Below are 16169 nucleotides of genomic sequence, written 5' to 3'. Positions count from 1 at the left end.
TTTTTTCTCTTTTCTAAATGGGAATCATCCTGTTCCTACTCCACACGATATATGGCGAAAGGAGGTGTCAAAAGGTAATCTGTGATTACTGGTCCATAAAAAGCTACATGCACATATAACAGAGGACTGCACACCACCCAGACAGCCTGGACTTTGGGTTAAACACAGTTAACTGGACAGGACCTTGCGCTGTCTTCTATGGGGAAAGGCCAAGTAAGTTCCAAGAGTAAGGAAAAGGGTGTGAAAGGATAATGGGTAGCCAGAGGAGCAGACTGAGACACAGAGTGTTAAATGCCCTCCAGTAACTTTTCTTTGCGTCACCATTTAGCAATAGAATCTCCTGAATTTCAGCTGAGCATAAGGTTGCTCAACTAGTAATTAAACCCCTACCGATGCAGCTAGGTGTGATTGTGTGACTGAATTTTATCCGGTGAAAATTGAGCAGAAGTAAGATGTGTGACTTCTGGATTTTACTTTTTTAATTATTTATTTTAATTGGAGGATAATGACTTTACAACACTGTGATGGTTTTTGCCATATATCAGCATGAATCGGCCACAGGTATACAAGCTTGCCTTCCAAGTCCTCTCTTCCCCCGCCAACACGCTACAATGTGAACAAGTTCTTGTTGGCCAGCTTTAATAATGAAAATGATGACACCTTAAGACAAGGGTTGGCAAACTTTCAGTAAAAGCCAGATAATAATTATGTTCAGCTTTGTGGGCCATATAGTCTCTGTCACAACGACTCAATTTTGTCACTGCAGAGATCAAAGCAGCCATAGATAATAGGCAAATAAATTAGCAAACTGTGTTACAATAAAATTTTGTTGGCAAAACAGGTGACAGGCTGGATTTCGCCTGCTAGCTGTAGTTTGCTGTTCTCTTCTAGGAAATGGCCTTCCCTGGTGGTTCAGTCAATAAAGACTACACCTGGAATGCAGGAGGCCCGGGTTTGATTTCTGGGTTGGGAAGATACCCAGGAGAAAGAAATTGCATCCCACTCCAGTATTCTTGTCTGGGAAATCCCCTGGACAGAGGAGCCTGGTGGGCTACAGTCCATGGGGTTGCAAGAGTTGGACACGATTGAGTGACTAAACCACCAAATGGCAAAGCAATAAACTAGGGCCCCTGGGACCAGCTCATCTCTGAAATATGATGGGAGAGAGAAACAGAATTTACACTTACTTAAAAAGGCAGAGGAACCAGAGATCAAATTGCCTACATCTGCTGGATCATCAAAAAAGCTAGAGTTCCATAAAAACATCTATTTCTGCTTTATTGACTATGCCAAAGCCTTTGACTGTGTGGATCACAATAAACTGTGGAAAATTCTGAAAGGAATACCAGACCACCTGATCTGCCTCTTGAGAAACCTGTACACAGGTCAGGAAGCAACAGTTTGAACTGGACATGGAACAACAGCTGCTAAGTCACTTCAGTCATGTCCGACTCTGTTGTGACCCCACAGACGGCAGCCCACCAGGCTCCCCCATCCCTGGGATTCTCCACATAAGAATACTGGAGTAAGTTGCCATTTCCTTCTCCAATGCATGAAAGTAAAAAGTGAAAGTGAAGTCACTCAGTCGTGTCCAACTCCTAGCGACCCCATGGACTGCAGCCTACCAGGCTCCTCTGTCCATGGGATTTTCCAGGCAAGAGTACTGCAGTGGGTTGCCATTGCCTTCTCCGATGGAACAACAGACTGGTTCCAAATAGGAAAAGGAGTACGTCAAGGCTGTATACTGTCACCCTGCTTATTTAACTTATATGCAGAGTACATCATGAGAAACGCTGGGCTGGAAGAAACACAAGCTGGAGTCAAGATTGGTGGGAGAAATCAATAACCTCAGATATGCAGATGACACCACCCTCATGGCAGAAAGTGAAGATGAACTAAAAAGCCTCTTGATGAAAGTGAAAGAGGAGAGTGAAAAAGTTGGCTTAAAGCTCAACATTCAGAAGACTAAGATCATGGCATCCGGTCCCATCACTTCATGGCAAATAGATGGGGAAACAGTGGAAACAGTGGCTGACTTTATTTTTGGGGGCTCCAAAATCACTGCAGATGGTGATTGCAGCCATGAAATTAAAAGATGCTTACTCCTTGGAAGGAAAGTTTTGACCAACCTAGACAGCATATTAAAAAGCAGAGACATTACTTTGTCTACAAAGATCCGTCTAGTCAAGGCTATGGTTTTTCCAATAGTCAGGTATGGATGTCAGAGTTGGACTATAAAGAAAGCTGAGCACCAAAGAATTGATGCTTTTGAACTGTGGTGTTGGAGAAGACTCTTGAGAGTCCTTTGGACTGCAGGGAAATCCAACCAGTCCATCCTAAAGGAGATCAGTCCTGGGTGTTCATTGGAAGGACTGATGTTGAAGCTGGAACTCCAATACTTTGGCTACCTGATGGGAAGAGCTGACTCATTAGAAAAGACCCTGATCCTGGGAAGGATTGGGGGCAGGAGGAGAAGGGGACGACAGAGGATGAGATGGTTGGATGGCAACACCGACTCAATGCACATGAGTTTGGGTAAACTCCAGGAGTTGGTGATGGACAGGGAGGCCTAGCGTGCTGCGATTCATGGCGTCGCAAAGAGTCATACATGACTGCGCAACTGAACTGGACTGAAGTGTATTTTGGGGTTTTTATATTTGTTTTTTATCTTTGGCCACACTGAATGGCTTGCAGGATCTCTGTTTGCCAACCAGGGATTGAACCTGGCCACAGCAGTGAAAGCCCAGGATCCTAACCACTAAGCCACCAGGGAACTCCCTAAGCCACTGTACTTTGGAGATCACTTTACTACAGTAGTTAAAGAATAAATCTCAATACACACACAAACACACACACATAGAAATGAAATGTAAAAACACAGACAACCATATATTTAGCTTCTTGGGAATCCAGGAGAAAAAAAAAAAGAGATGGAAAACGTATCTCCAATAAGATGAAGGTTGAGTTCCAAAAAATACCATGTTCAGATTTCTAAACTACAGCTAATTCCAAGGGACCCTATGAAACTGCTGAGAGATTCTTTTTTTCATACAATAATACAGAATATGTAAACTTGAAAGCTACTGAGAGACCTTTTAAGAGATAATGGGCTTGAATAAATGCATCTGAAGACTGAGGGATAATCAATCTAGAAAATGCAACTACCGGCTTAACCACCAGCTTATCACGTGCTTGAAAGAACCAAACAATAAGATTAAAAATCCCAAAACATTTCTTTATCCCTTCTCAAAACAGTACACTGAAATTTTTTGTCAAAAGCATTAACTAATTTAGAGTTTGCAGTGTCCACTGGCATCTCTACTAGAGGGAGAAAAGCAGAATTTTTATTTTTCCTCTAGGTAAAGGATACTTTTTAAAATGTATTTTTAATTGGATGACAATTGCTTTACAATATTGTATTGGTTTCTGTCATACATCAACATGAATCAGCCATATACCTAGTTCCTCTCCCTCTTGAAGGATACAATCTTATCAATTATCCAGAATCACTGCCTGATATTCCACTATTCTCAGATGGGCATATGAATTAAATGAGTAGCAGTTCTGTGCAAGAAAACAAAACTTAGAGCTTTTCACATACATACCTGTTCCATATGTTCAAATACTGCTGGAGTAGCAATAGCAGCAGGAGCTTCTTCAATAATCTTCTGATGCCTGCGTTGCACAGAACAATCACGACCAAACAGAGAGATAGCATTGCCATACTGATCTGCTAGGATCTGCACCTCCAGATGACGAGACTGTTTGGCTAGTCTCATCACAAAGATAGGAGATCCAGGAACTTCTGCTTGAACCTAGAAAATAGAACAAATTCTTAAGGGGTAAGTGCTTTTCTATTTTGATAAGCTGCTTCCACTTCAACAGGCAAATAAATGCCTGGGAGTGTCAGGGACCATGTTAGAAATACAAAAGAAATAATATATATATACATATATATAGTTCATACCCTCATCTATCTTTAAGATACTGTATTCTCAATTATATAACTAATATTAATTGTTGGATACATAAACACATGTTACAAGGGCAAAGAACAAAATATTATGAAAACACACACACAAATCCCACAAAAGGGCAAAGTATTACCATTAATTCCCAACAGCCAAACGTGATCCAGACGAAAAACTTTCCTGGTTCACATTACATTATATACAGTATTGTTGTAGTCAAAGAACTTCCATCTTCAGTTTTGAAGCGTACTGCCACCAGATACAGAATTCTATACGAGCAATTACTTTCTTTCAGCACTTTAAAGATACCCCAATGTTTTCTGGTTTCTGCTGAGATGAGAGCTAACAATCTTACTGTCACTTCTTTGAAAGTAATTTGTTTTTTCCAGCTGCTTTAAGATTTTCTCTTTTTCTCTCTCTTTTTTGAAGAGTGAGGTGGCAGATTTACTCTGCTAAGCTTAGATGTGGTTTTCTCTGTACTTCTTGCAGGATTCATCGTGGTTTTTGAGTCTATGCTTGGTATCTTTTCAGGAAATTCTGAGCCATTAGTTCATTAGTTCAGAAAGATTCTTAGCCATTGTCTCTTCCCCAATGGCTCAGGAGGCAAAGAATCCACCTCCAATGCCAAAGGCATGGGTTTGATCCCTCGATCAGGAAGAGCCCCTGGAGGAGGAAATAGCAACCCACTCCAGTATATTCTTGCCTGAAAAATCCCATGGCCAGAGGAGCATAGCGGGCTACAGCCCAAAGGGTCACAAAGAGTTGAATATGACGGAGGACAATCACGATGCAACGATGCTTCAAATATTGCCTCCATTCCGTGATTTCTTCAAACATTGCTTCTGCTCCATTTGCTCTCTCTTCTCCTCTGAGACTCAAAGTATGTAATGTTAGATGATTTCACTGTCTTTTATGTGCCAAATCTCTTATGCTCTGTTCTGTTACATAACAAGTCACCTCAAAACTCAGTGGCTTGCTTAAGACACCAACCATTTTCTTTGCTTGTGATGCTCAAGCATCTCATTAAGATGCTCAACTCATCTAGGCAGTTCTGGCCGTGCCTGTGGTTACTCAATGTGCATATCATCAGCTGGTGACTTGAGTGGGGCTGAATGGTCTCATTCAAATGCCCGACAGTTTGTGTCAACTGTTGGCTGGTAGGTCTCAGTTCAGTTCAGTTCAGTCACTCAGTCGTGTCTGACTCTTTGTGACCCCATGAACCACAGCACACTGTAGGTCTATGGAGCCTCAACTGGAACAGCTCATCTCTATTGCATGTGACTTTTCACCCTCCAGTAGGCTAAACCAGGACTTCTTCAATGCAGTGCTCTAAGAAGTGGGTGAAGACAGAAGCTGCAAGGCTACACAAGCACTAGCCTCCAGAACTTACACAAAACCACACTGGCCATATTCTAATGGTCTAAGCAAGCCACAAGGCCAGCTAAGATTCAGTTCAGTTGAGTTCAGTTCAGTCGCTCAGTCGTGTCCAACTCTTTGTGACCCCATGGACTGCAGCACGCCAGGCTTCCCTGTCCATCACCAACTCCCGGAGCTTGCTCAAACTCATGTCCATTAAGTCGGTGACACCATCCAACAAGCTCATCCTCTGTCGTCCCCTTCTCCTCCTGCCTTCCATCTTTCCCAGCATCAGGGTCTCCTATAGGATGGACTGGTTGGATCTCCTTGCAGTCCAAGGGACTCTCAAGAGTCTTCTCCAACACCACAGTTCAAAAGCATCAATTCTTCTACACTCAGCTTTCTTTATAGTCCAACTCTCACATCCATACATGACTACTGGAAAAACCACAGCTTTGACTAGACGGACCTTTGTTGGCAAAGTCATGTGTCTGCTTTTGCGGTGGGAAAAGTGATGCCATCTCTTAACGGGAGAAAAGCCAAAGTCACACTGCCAAGGGATATACATACAAGGATGGGAAAAGTTATCGCAACCATCTCTGCAAACAAGCTACTATGGTCTGCCCTCTTGCCACAGTAATTCACATACCTCCGCATGCAGAACAGACTCATCCCCTCCCAAGACCCCCAAAGTCATCCAATCATGGCATGAGGCCTGAGGTCCATTTTCTCATGGGTCATGAGTCATGTTCACAAGCAAAAGAGACTTCTTGGATGCAGCGCCTCCTATTTTTGCAAAGATCTGGGAACTAAAAAGACAAATTATCTGTCCCCAACACTTCCAACATTTAATGATGAGATGGGGATAAAAAAATATTCCAGTTCAAAGAAGAAACAACAGGAGGTACATTAACAGTCAGTGGTCCACAAAAATTCTGAAGTCCAGATGGGTAGATGTTGTCAGGTTTCCTTATTCCACAGGCATGGAATTTGTTTTGCTTTTCTCTGTGGTCCAATTCTGATCCCTGGGAGTGGCTTGCTAATCCATGGCTCCCCTCTGTTCTTAGCGGCCCTCTAGGGTCCTGAAAAATCTCCCTTACTATGAGAAATGACTAATGTTTACAGCTGAATGACTTTCCCAGTCTGCTCCCTATTCATAGAAAATTCAAAGTTCTGAGGCCTCTTTAAAGTTTGAACTGTCTCTGACCCTTGCAGTCCCTTTGGTACATTCATCAATATAAGTATCTTGAAAAGTTTATGAGTTTCCTATGAATCATACTGAAAATTCACTTCTTGCCCCAAAAACATACCCATAGCTTTTCTGGACAGACCTCTCTATATCGCGGGCATGTCAGGCTGCTGTGGGACAACATCTTTAAAATTCTTAGAAGCCCTTTTCTTTTTCTAGCTCTTAAACTATTTCTGAGGTCTTAAAGGAGCTCCCAGGCACTCTTGATTTGGCCTCGACTCTGAAATCATTTTTTACTTTGAAAATTTTTTGCCAGCCAGAGAGATCGGTAATGAGAAACAGTTCTATTTTTAAATTCAACAAGTTTGGAACATCTTTTTTAGTTCACCTCTTTTTTATAATTAAAAAGCAATCATAAACATTCAACAGATACTCTTAATGCTTTATCTAAAAAGATCTCTTTAAGTAAATCTACGAGTTCAGTACAGTCTCTACTTTCCAAATTACCTCAGGTAACTGTTTTATCATTACAGAACATGGGTGACCTTTCCCCTCATTTCCGTTCCATCCTGCACTAAAAGTTTGTTTATCATTCCTGTAGGCTTCATTACCAAGCTCCTTACCATCTTCTCTGGCCTTTACCTATGAGCTAGTCTCAAAGCAAATGCCATATAGTTTACTTTTTTTTGCCAGGGCAGCATTACACCTTTAGGTATCAGTTTCTAGGTCAGCTATCCATTGATGCCTACCAAACCACCAACATTTCAGTGACTTAGGGCACTAACCATTTTATTTGCTTACAGCAATTTGAGCTGGGCTCAGTTGGGCAGTGCTGCTGATCTTGGCTTGGAGCCACTCAGGGAGTTAGCCATCTAGCAACTTAACTAGGCTTGGATGGTTTAATATGAACTCATGTACATGTCTCAAAGGTGTAGATGAAACTGTCAAGTCTAGGAAGCCTCAGATGAGACAATTCATCTCTGCTTTGTGTGTCCTCTCTTTTTCCAGAAGCCTAGATTATTCTCTTTACAAGGCGAGTATGAGGCTCATTCCAAAAGGGCAAGGGCAGAAACCACAAACCACATGCAGTTTTGGTTCTGAAACTAGTCACCATTTCTACTGTATTCTATTGGTCAACACAAGTCACAAGGTCAACCAAAATTCAAAGGGTGGAAGGAAAAAAAGACACTATTTCTTTATGGGTAGAAGGTGAAATCATACTATAAAGGAAATGTATATAGGGATGGGAAGAGTTATCACGGTCATCTTTGCAAATAATCTCTCACAAGCTCTTTTCTGTATTTTTCATCCTTTTTTTCTCTTCATGCTTCAGTCTGAGCTTTATTCTGACTTGTCTTCCAGTAACGAATTCTTTCTTCAATTGCATCTAAGATGCCATTAAACCCCTCTATTGACTTAATTTTCAGTTCAGTTCAGCCACTCAGTCATGTCCAACTCTTTGCGACCCCACGTAAGCAGCACACCTGGCCTCCCTGTCTATCACCAACTCCCGGAGCTTACTCAAACTCATGTCCATTGAGTCGGTGATGCCATCCAACCATCTCATCTTCTGTCACCCCCATCTCCTCCTGCCCTCAATCTTTCCCAGCATCAGGGTCTTTTCTAATGAGTCAGTTCTTGGCATCAGGTGGCCAAAGTATTAGAGCTTCAGCATCAACCTTCCAATGAATATTCAGGACTGATTTCCTTTAGGATTGACTGGTTTTATCTTCTTGCTGTCCAAGGGACTCTCAAGAGTCTTCTCCAACACCACAGTTCAAAAGCATCAATTCTTCGGCACTCAGCTTTCTTTATGGTCCAACTCTCACATCTATACATGACTACTGGAAAAAACATAGCTTTGACTAGACGGACCTTTGTTGGTAAAGTAATGTCTCTGCTTTTCAATATGCTGTCTAGGTTGGTCATCAGAGAAGGCAATGGCACCCCACTCCAGTACGCTTGCCTGGAAAATCCCATGGATGGAGGAGCCTGGTAGGCTACAGTCCATGGGGTCGCTAAGAGTCGGACACGACTGAGCAACTTCACTTTCCCCTTTCATGCACTGGAGAAGGAAACGGCAACCCACTCCAGTATTCTTGCCTGGAGAATTCCAGGGATGGCAGAGCCTGGTGGGCTGTCGTCTACAGGGTCGCACAGAGTCGGACACGACTGAAGCAACTTAGCAACAGCAGCAGCAGGTTGGTCATAGCTTTTCTTCCAAGGAGTAAGTGTCTTTTAATTTTATGGCTGCAATCACCATCTGCAGTGATTTTGGAGCCCAAGAAAAAGTCTGTCACTGTTTCCACTGTTTCCCCATCTATTTCCCATGAAGTGATGGGACCAGATGCCATGATCTTAGTTTTCTGAATGTGGAGTTTTAAGCCAGCTTTGTCACTCACTCTTTCACCTTCATCAAGAGGCTCTTTAGTTCGTCTTCACTTTCTGCCATAAAGGTGGTGTCATCTGCATATCTGAGGTTGATATTTCTCCCTGCAATCTTGATTCCAGCTTGTGCCTCATCCAGCCCAGCATTTTGCAAGATGTACTCTGCATATAAGTTAAATAAGCAAGGTGACAATATATAGTCTTGACGTATTCCTTTCCCAATTTGGAACCAGTCCATTGTTCCATGTCTGGTTCTAACTGTTGCTTATTGACCTGCATACAGATTCTGAGGAGGCAGGTGAGATAGTCTGGTATTCCTATCTCTTTCAGAATTTTCCACAGTTTGTTGTGATCCACACAGTCAAAGGCTTTGGCATAGTCAATGAAGCAGAAGTAGATGTTTTTCTGGAACTCTCTTGCTTTTTCTATGATCCAACGGATATCAACAATTTGATCTCTGGTTCCTCTGTCTTTTCTAAATCCAGCTTGGACATCTGGAAGTTCTCAGTTTATGTACTGTTGAAGTCTAGCTTGGAGAATTTTCAGCATTACTTAATTTCAGAGAGCCTGAGTGAGGCCAAGCCAAGAGCATCCAGATCAGGAATTAGCCATCCCAGATACTTTATCTAAAATGTCAGCACAAGCGGAGCACAAAAACATAGGAAGGTGCTGACTCTTTCTTGTTACTAGGAAGGCCTATGAGCCACACAAATCATATAGGGAAGAGCTATCTGAGAAACTGAGCAATTTTATATAAGGGAGAATAATTACTGCTTGAATTACCTAAATGAATAAAACTTTAGATTGAATTGGACATTTCACTGATATTTTTTCCCCTGCTACTAAGTAGGTAGAGGCTAAAGGGAAAGATTAGCTTAGTTACAGACAAGAAGTTTAAATATTTTCTGGACATCCAAATTATAGTGTGAATTAAATCACATATCTCTGATATACATATTAACTCAAATAAAGAACGAAAACTTGTACTCCACCTGTCTGAAGAGGTTAGGGAAGTCATCTGCATTGTTGACTTTTCTGATTCCCTTCCCTCCTCCTCCTTCTGAGGCCTTGATCATTACTGGATATCCAACTTCCTCCGCTGCCTTCAAGAAGAAAGAGAAAAATTGAAGTGAGAATGGTATTAGTAGAGAAGGAGAAAACTGGCATTTTCTCCCTTTAAAAAAACGCTGTCATCTGGTAGGTCTATTAATACATATAATAAAATAGAAAGATCCTGAAGATATGGTATTAGATGAGGAAAGAAGTATCAGAATAGTATTCGTAGTAATGGGTTGATCCAAAAGAAATCATGTTTGTCTTTTTTTAAAAAGTACTTCTTTATTTATTCAGCAGTGTTGGGTCTCAGATGCACGTGGAGTCTCTCACTGTGGCCCACAGACTCTCTAGCTGTGGTGTGTGGGCTCAGTTGCTCTGTGGCACGTGTGACCTTAGTTCCATGATCAGGGATCAAACCAAACTCCCCTACATTTCAAGGCAGATTCTTAACCACCAGACCACCAGAAAAGTCCCAAAAGAAACTGTATTTTTTGGTAGGTAAAAAATGGTTCTATATTGACAATTTTGTATGGTTCAATCTAAAATAATCCCATATAGGTCAAAAACAAAGTAAAACTATATATATATAAAATTATGTATACATTCATACACTTACATATGTAAGTACAAAAAACAAGTCTAGACTATCCACCACTGGTGATTTATAAAGGGAAGATGAGTAGATATAAACTTTCACTTTTTACTGTATATATTATTATATTATTAGAATTTCTTATAATATGCAAGAATTTGTGCATTACCCATAATTTTTATTTTATTTTTAAAAAATTTACCAAAGTGTACATTTTCTTTGTTCCATAACTTTTATTTTTAAAAAAGACAAAAAAAAACACAGGCAGTTCACTTAATAAGCTGACCACCTCAGCACAGCTTCTGATCTTCTGACAACATAGAAGACTCAACAAATCAAGATTCTCACATATCTAGAAATTTTTACTCACTCAACTTTTTATAAAAGATAAAAATAACAAGATACCAAAACATTAATAGTCAGAAAACTAATTTTAAACAAATGCTCTAAATGTGCTTTTCATATTTACAGTATTTTATGATGAGATGATGATCCCCAAACTTTTTGAATATGTAATTATATACCCATAAAGTAAGGAGCCAATTAAGTCAAGATAAATCTATTAATTAGACTGCTATGCTATTATTAAAAGGTCTGAGGTAGCCTTTACATGTAATAATATGGAAGATATCCATATTGTAGCTAAGGCAAAAAGCAGATTGGGGAAAAGTTAACCAAAAGTTTAAAATAACTGAGTCATTCTTTTGTTGAAACATTCCAGTCTTTTACAGTTTACATTATAAAAATATCTAAAAAATGTGTCACCAGAAAAAGACCATTTCAAATTTTAATTTTTGTCAGTTGTTTTAGGCATGAAAATCCTTCAGTCATAGTCCCATTTCTTCTAAATTCTCTTAACTTCTATGCTTATAAGCAAAATCAGCATGAACTCAGTCACTGGGTGATAAATGATTGAAGAAGCAGGCACAAATGTGGGAAAGACTAAAAAATAGGCTAGCCCACATGATATAAGAACAAGGCAGACCTTTAAAATACATACATAAGTTCCAGACACAGGTCATCCATTTAAAGTATTTTAGAAAAATTTTAGTGCTATGAAGAAACTTCTTATATATAGGTAGAAGAAATCTTAGATTATAAAAACAATATATATGGTAAGACCCTAATTTTATAATTATCATAATAGTTATAGTTATGGGAACCTATTAATAAAGACTGTCATTAAATGAATCTATGAACCAAAAACAGCTGGCAAAAATTTTATGTTTATAATTATAACCAGGAAAAAAAGGAATTTTAACTGATAAGCAATATAGCTAATTCCCTACAAATGGTTTCTACTCTTTTGCAAATTATAGCAAATAGAATATACATCAGCAATTCAATTAGAAATATTAATTCTTCCTATTAGGGAGGTTACAGGATGCTTAACGTGAAATGCAAGCAACAGAGCAAAATTAGTTGAACATTCAGTGTTCCTCTTAAATTTATTACAGATGAGTCAAACATGAGTAGTGTGTTTTTCTAAAATATAGCTCTTTGATCATCTCCCTGGTGGCATACCTGACACTTCCAACCAGTTAAAAAGTGAAAGGAGAAATAACTGGAGGGAACTGTGAAGGAAAGAAAAAGTAATGTTGAAGAAAAGATCTCCAGTTGCTTCGGCGCATGTTTCTACATGGACAGACAATAATTAGAGCAACAGCTTCAGCCTCTATCAGCTCCCGCCCGAATGAACTCTGATCCGTCAGTTCGGAAGGAGAAACTGAGCATGTATAGCTCAGCCTTTTCCCCTTTGAGATCAGCCCACTACACAGAACACATGTTCTTTCCCAGCTCTCAGTCATACAATAAACCGAATAGCAAAAGCCGTCTCTGTGACTACGCACATTGCCAGTAACCAGTGAGTGAGCCTGCTTAACTGACGTTCACTTTACGAATCTGATTGTTGCCGCACAGTTAAGACATTTTCATCACCATCTCTGTTCGTATTAAAGCTGACATTTTGATCTCTGTCTGCCAGGGTTCTTGGTTCTGAAGTCAAGCTGGGCAAAAAGTGGTTTGCCCTTAACTCCACCACCCCCCTACACACACACACACACACACACACACACACACACACACACACACACACACACACACAAAGTGGTTTGCTCTTAACTCCACCACCCCCCTACACACACACACACACACACACACACACACACACACACACACAAGCAGGTGGTGGAGAAAGAATCAGGACCTCCTTAAAGCTGTGACTTAACCACCTAAGAAGTGTTCTGTCCAGGTGAATGGCTTGCTTCAAAACAAATTTAAGTTGTTTTTGTGAAACGTAGGTCACTTCCTCATTCTATTACATAAACTACATCTCCTGGTCTTACAACCCTAACGCTATCATGGGTATATGTCATAAACCAGGCTCCAAATCCCCATATTTGGGACTATAATTGGTCCATTGAAAATGATCACTCCCCAGAGTTACTAACCTACCTTCAGCCCATCATCCACATCCTTCACATAACCTTTTTCATACAGTTCCTGAGGAACATTTAAAATTCGTTTTGAAAAATCATTTTCGTGCCAGTCCACACAAAGACCTGCAATAGATAACAGTGACTTAAAAGCAGCTACAAGCATTTCTGTTCTTGTCAATTTTCTTCTTACACCTTCTTTAAAATGCTTTCATATTTATTCAAAATTTAGGGTAGGCGTGAGAAAGAAGAATACCATAAAACCCTGATCAGTCCTTGGAGTTAGCAGGATTTACCTAATATCAAGATCTGGCCACTTGGGTTCTGATACTGGAAAAAGTCAAGAGAGATAATAGGGAGCAACTTAAAAAAAAAACAAAAACCACAAGGACCTACATATAAGACAAACAAACAAAAAAAGCATGCCAGACTTCTCACAGAAACTCAGCAAGCAAAGTATCTTCAATTTGTGTGTTCAGGCCTGCTCCAGGGCCAGAGGTCTGAGAAATAATTCAATCTTTATGAGCCCTTGGAAATGGAAATAGCGGTTTTATTGGCCTCAGCAGAGTCATGACTCCAAGCTTCCTGACTGTCCCTGTACTCAGCCACAAGGGGAATGGTACAGCCTCTCCATTCAAACAAGAACAAACTCAACCTTTTATTTTAAACTGTTTGACCCAGCAGGTCTGGAAAGGATATTGCAATCCCCCTGGAGAGCCCAAGTAACAAGAGCTCAAATCTGTTCAGACTCAAGACAAAGTAGTTCCCATTTGTAAGAGGTTTTAGTGTGTGTCTGCTCCTATGCTTGAGGACCGAAAAACAGAAGTTCATAATACTGTCAGCTCTAATAATCCACATGGCACTCTTTAAGGGATCTGTCAAGAATAAATCATTTTTAGAAAAAAATTCATGCTTCTGCATGCTTGAGAAGAAAGGTTGATTATTGACCTCAGTTTTCAGGGCAAATGAGAGGTTCAATGGTATTAAACAGGCAAAACAAGTCATCAACAGATTGTGGGCTCACATTAAGAAAATACTGGCCAAAAAGAATATATACATGGGTCTATATAACTGAATCACTTTGTTGTACACAGAAACTAACACAACATTGTTAATCAACTATACGCCAATATAAAATTTTTCAAAAAATAAAGACTGAATAAACAAAAAGAAAGAAAATACTGGCAGGCAAATATCTGAGTAAGTGGGTTTTAGCTTTTTCTTAGTGATTTCAGTAATCTCCCAGGCAGGTTCAAGGGCCTATTCCACATAAGAAGACCATCTCTGAGGAAGATCCTAGACTACACAGCATAGACCTGAATCCACAGAACCAGATGAGTTTTCTCAAGAGTTTTTCCAAATTAAGTCCCAAGATCATTTACACTACCGTTTAGCATCTCTGTAACCTAGTACAAAATTTACATTCTTAAGATATGACAGAATGTTGGATGAAAGGAGCGAAGGTTAGCACTCCCCTTGACAAAGATGGAAGAGGCTCTCGGGCCTGACAACATGCATATGCTTAAGACATGATAGAATCATAGATACAGCAATTAAGCCAGGAGATACAAGCTACCAATCAATCAGCTTGGATTCTATTTCTTGTCAAATATTTAATACATTTTAAAGCAGGCTTAAGCCCCCAGCCACAGTCCCAAATACCCTACTGAGCTTTTCTGCACTTTAAGATACAAACAAGAAATAAAATTACTTACCACTGCCACTCCATGGGAGAGTTGGGATACCAGCAGTTTGAGCCACTATGGAAGATGCGATCTTGTCCCCCAAAGCCCACATGGCTTGGCTTGGAGGACCTAAAAACAAAACAAGAAAAGAATCCTGACTTTAACATTTTGGCCTCATTTCTTTCCCATGTGCTTTGTCTTTCATATAATTACTTTTGTATTTGTCTTGTGTCCCCCACATCGCATATCATCCATACCAAAAACTTGATTATGGGGACTGCTACGTTTTGGCTCATCTTTGTATCCTTTATAGAACCTAATGTAGCAAATTTTTACACACAGAGAGAATTCAATATATGTAAATATATGCTGAATTAAATCCCTGACAAATCATCCTTCATGATCCAACTCTACCAGATTAACAAAGTCTTCTCTTTTTTTTATGATTATCCTGAAATAAGGACAATAAAGTTTTGGGGTTCAAGTCTAAAATATTATACTCTCCTTGGGCTTAGGGAAATCCAAAAGGAAGATTTATCATTAATAGGCTTTACAAAGCATAATCATCATTGAGACAAAGACAGAAACACTTAATGCCATATAACCTTGACTTTTTTTCTCTCTATAGGAGAGCAGAAAAGTCAGAAGAAATAACCCTCACTTACAGGAATATAACCTATATGCTTAAATGTGAAGGTACTGATTCATATTTAAGGGCACACTGCTGGGGTATCCTAAGTATTCAATCATCTTTTCTACATAAAAATAGGTCCTACGTTTATTTTTGCTTTTATTTCCAATATTCTGGGAGGTGGGTCATGGAGGATCCTGCTGTGATTTATGTCGGAGAGTGTTTTGCCTATGTTTTCCTCTAGGAGTTTTATAGTTTGTGGTACATATACACAATGGAATATTACTCAGCCATTAAAAAAAATACATTTGAATCGGTTCTACTGAGATGGATGAAACTGGAGCCCATTATACAGAGTGAAGTAAGCCAGAAAGAAAAACACCAATACAGTATACTAATGCATATATATGGAATTTGAAAGATGGTAACGATAACCCTATATGTGAGACAGAATAAGAGACACAGATGCATAGAACAATTTTATGGACTCTGAGGGAGAAGGTGAGGGTGGGACGTTCTGGGAGAATAGCATTGAAACATGTATATTATCATATGTGAAACAGAACACCATTCCATGTTCGATGCATGAGACAAAGGCTCAGGGCTGGGGCAATGGGATGACCCAGAGGGATGGGATGGGGAGGGAGGTGGGTGGGGGGTCCAGGAAGGGGAACACATGTAAACCCATGGCTGATTCATGTCAATGTATGGCAAAAACTATTACAATATTGTAAAGTAATTAGCCCCCAACTAAAACAAATAAATTTATTAAAAAAAAAAAAAAATAGGTCCTTTCTCCACATGTTTTCTTAAGGTTAATGACAAAGTTCTTAAAGGCCAGTGTTCTAGATATCAGAGCCTCCTCC

At 39.9% G+C, this 16169-nt stretch overlaps 1 protein-coding gene and 1 non-coding gene across 9 annotated transcripts in view; one reads left to right on the top strand and one right to left on the bottom strand.

The window, feature by feature from the left end:
• ACACA (acetyl-CoA carboxylase alpha) overlaps nucleotides 1-16169 on the bottom strand; it is a 277322-nt gene that overhangs the window by 167277 nt on the left and 93876 nt on the right. For all 8 annotated transcript variants that reach the window (XR_014080652.1, XM_081584563.1, XM_081584561.1 and 5 more), the window contains 4 exons: nucleotides 14703-14801; nucleotides 13007-13113; nucleotides 9897-10007; nucleotides 3606-3815 (listed from right to left, as the gene is read on the bottom strand). Coding sequence is in view for 7 of the 8 variants with exons in the window: in XM_081584563.1 (XP_081440689.1) it covers nucleotides 3606-3815; nucleotides 9897-10007; nucleotides 13007-13113; nucleotides 14703-14801 (527 nt within the window). In the remaining variant the exon portion in view is untranslated. The remainder of the gene's footprint in view (nucleotides 1-3605; nucleotides 3816-9896; nucleotides 10008-13006; nucleotides 13114-14702; nucleotides 14802-16169) is intronic.
• On the top strand, nucleotides 14429-14556 carry LOC145544052 (U6atac minor spliceosomal RNA). Its single transcript, XR_014081276.1, has one exon. It is a non-coding gene; the product is annotated as a U6atac minor spliceosomal RNA (small nuclear RNA).

This window comes from Giraffa tippelskirchi, chromosome 3, assembly GCF_054371585.1.
Source record: "Giraffa tippelskirchi isolate mGirTip1 chromosome 3, T2T-mGirTip1v1.2.pri, whole genome shotgun sequence".
NCBI classification, from domain to species: domain Eukaryota; kingdom Metazoa; phylum Chordata; class Mammalia; order Artiodactyla; family Giraffidae; genus Giraffa; species Giraffa tippelskirchi.
This window is presented reverse-complemented; position numbering and strand designations above follow the sequence as displayed.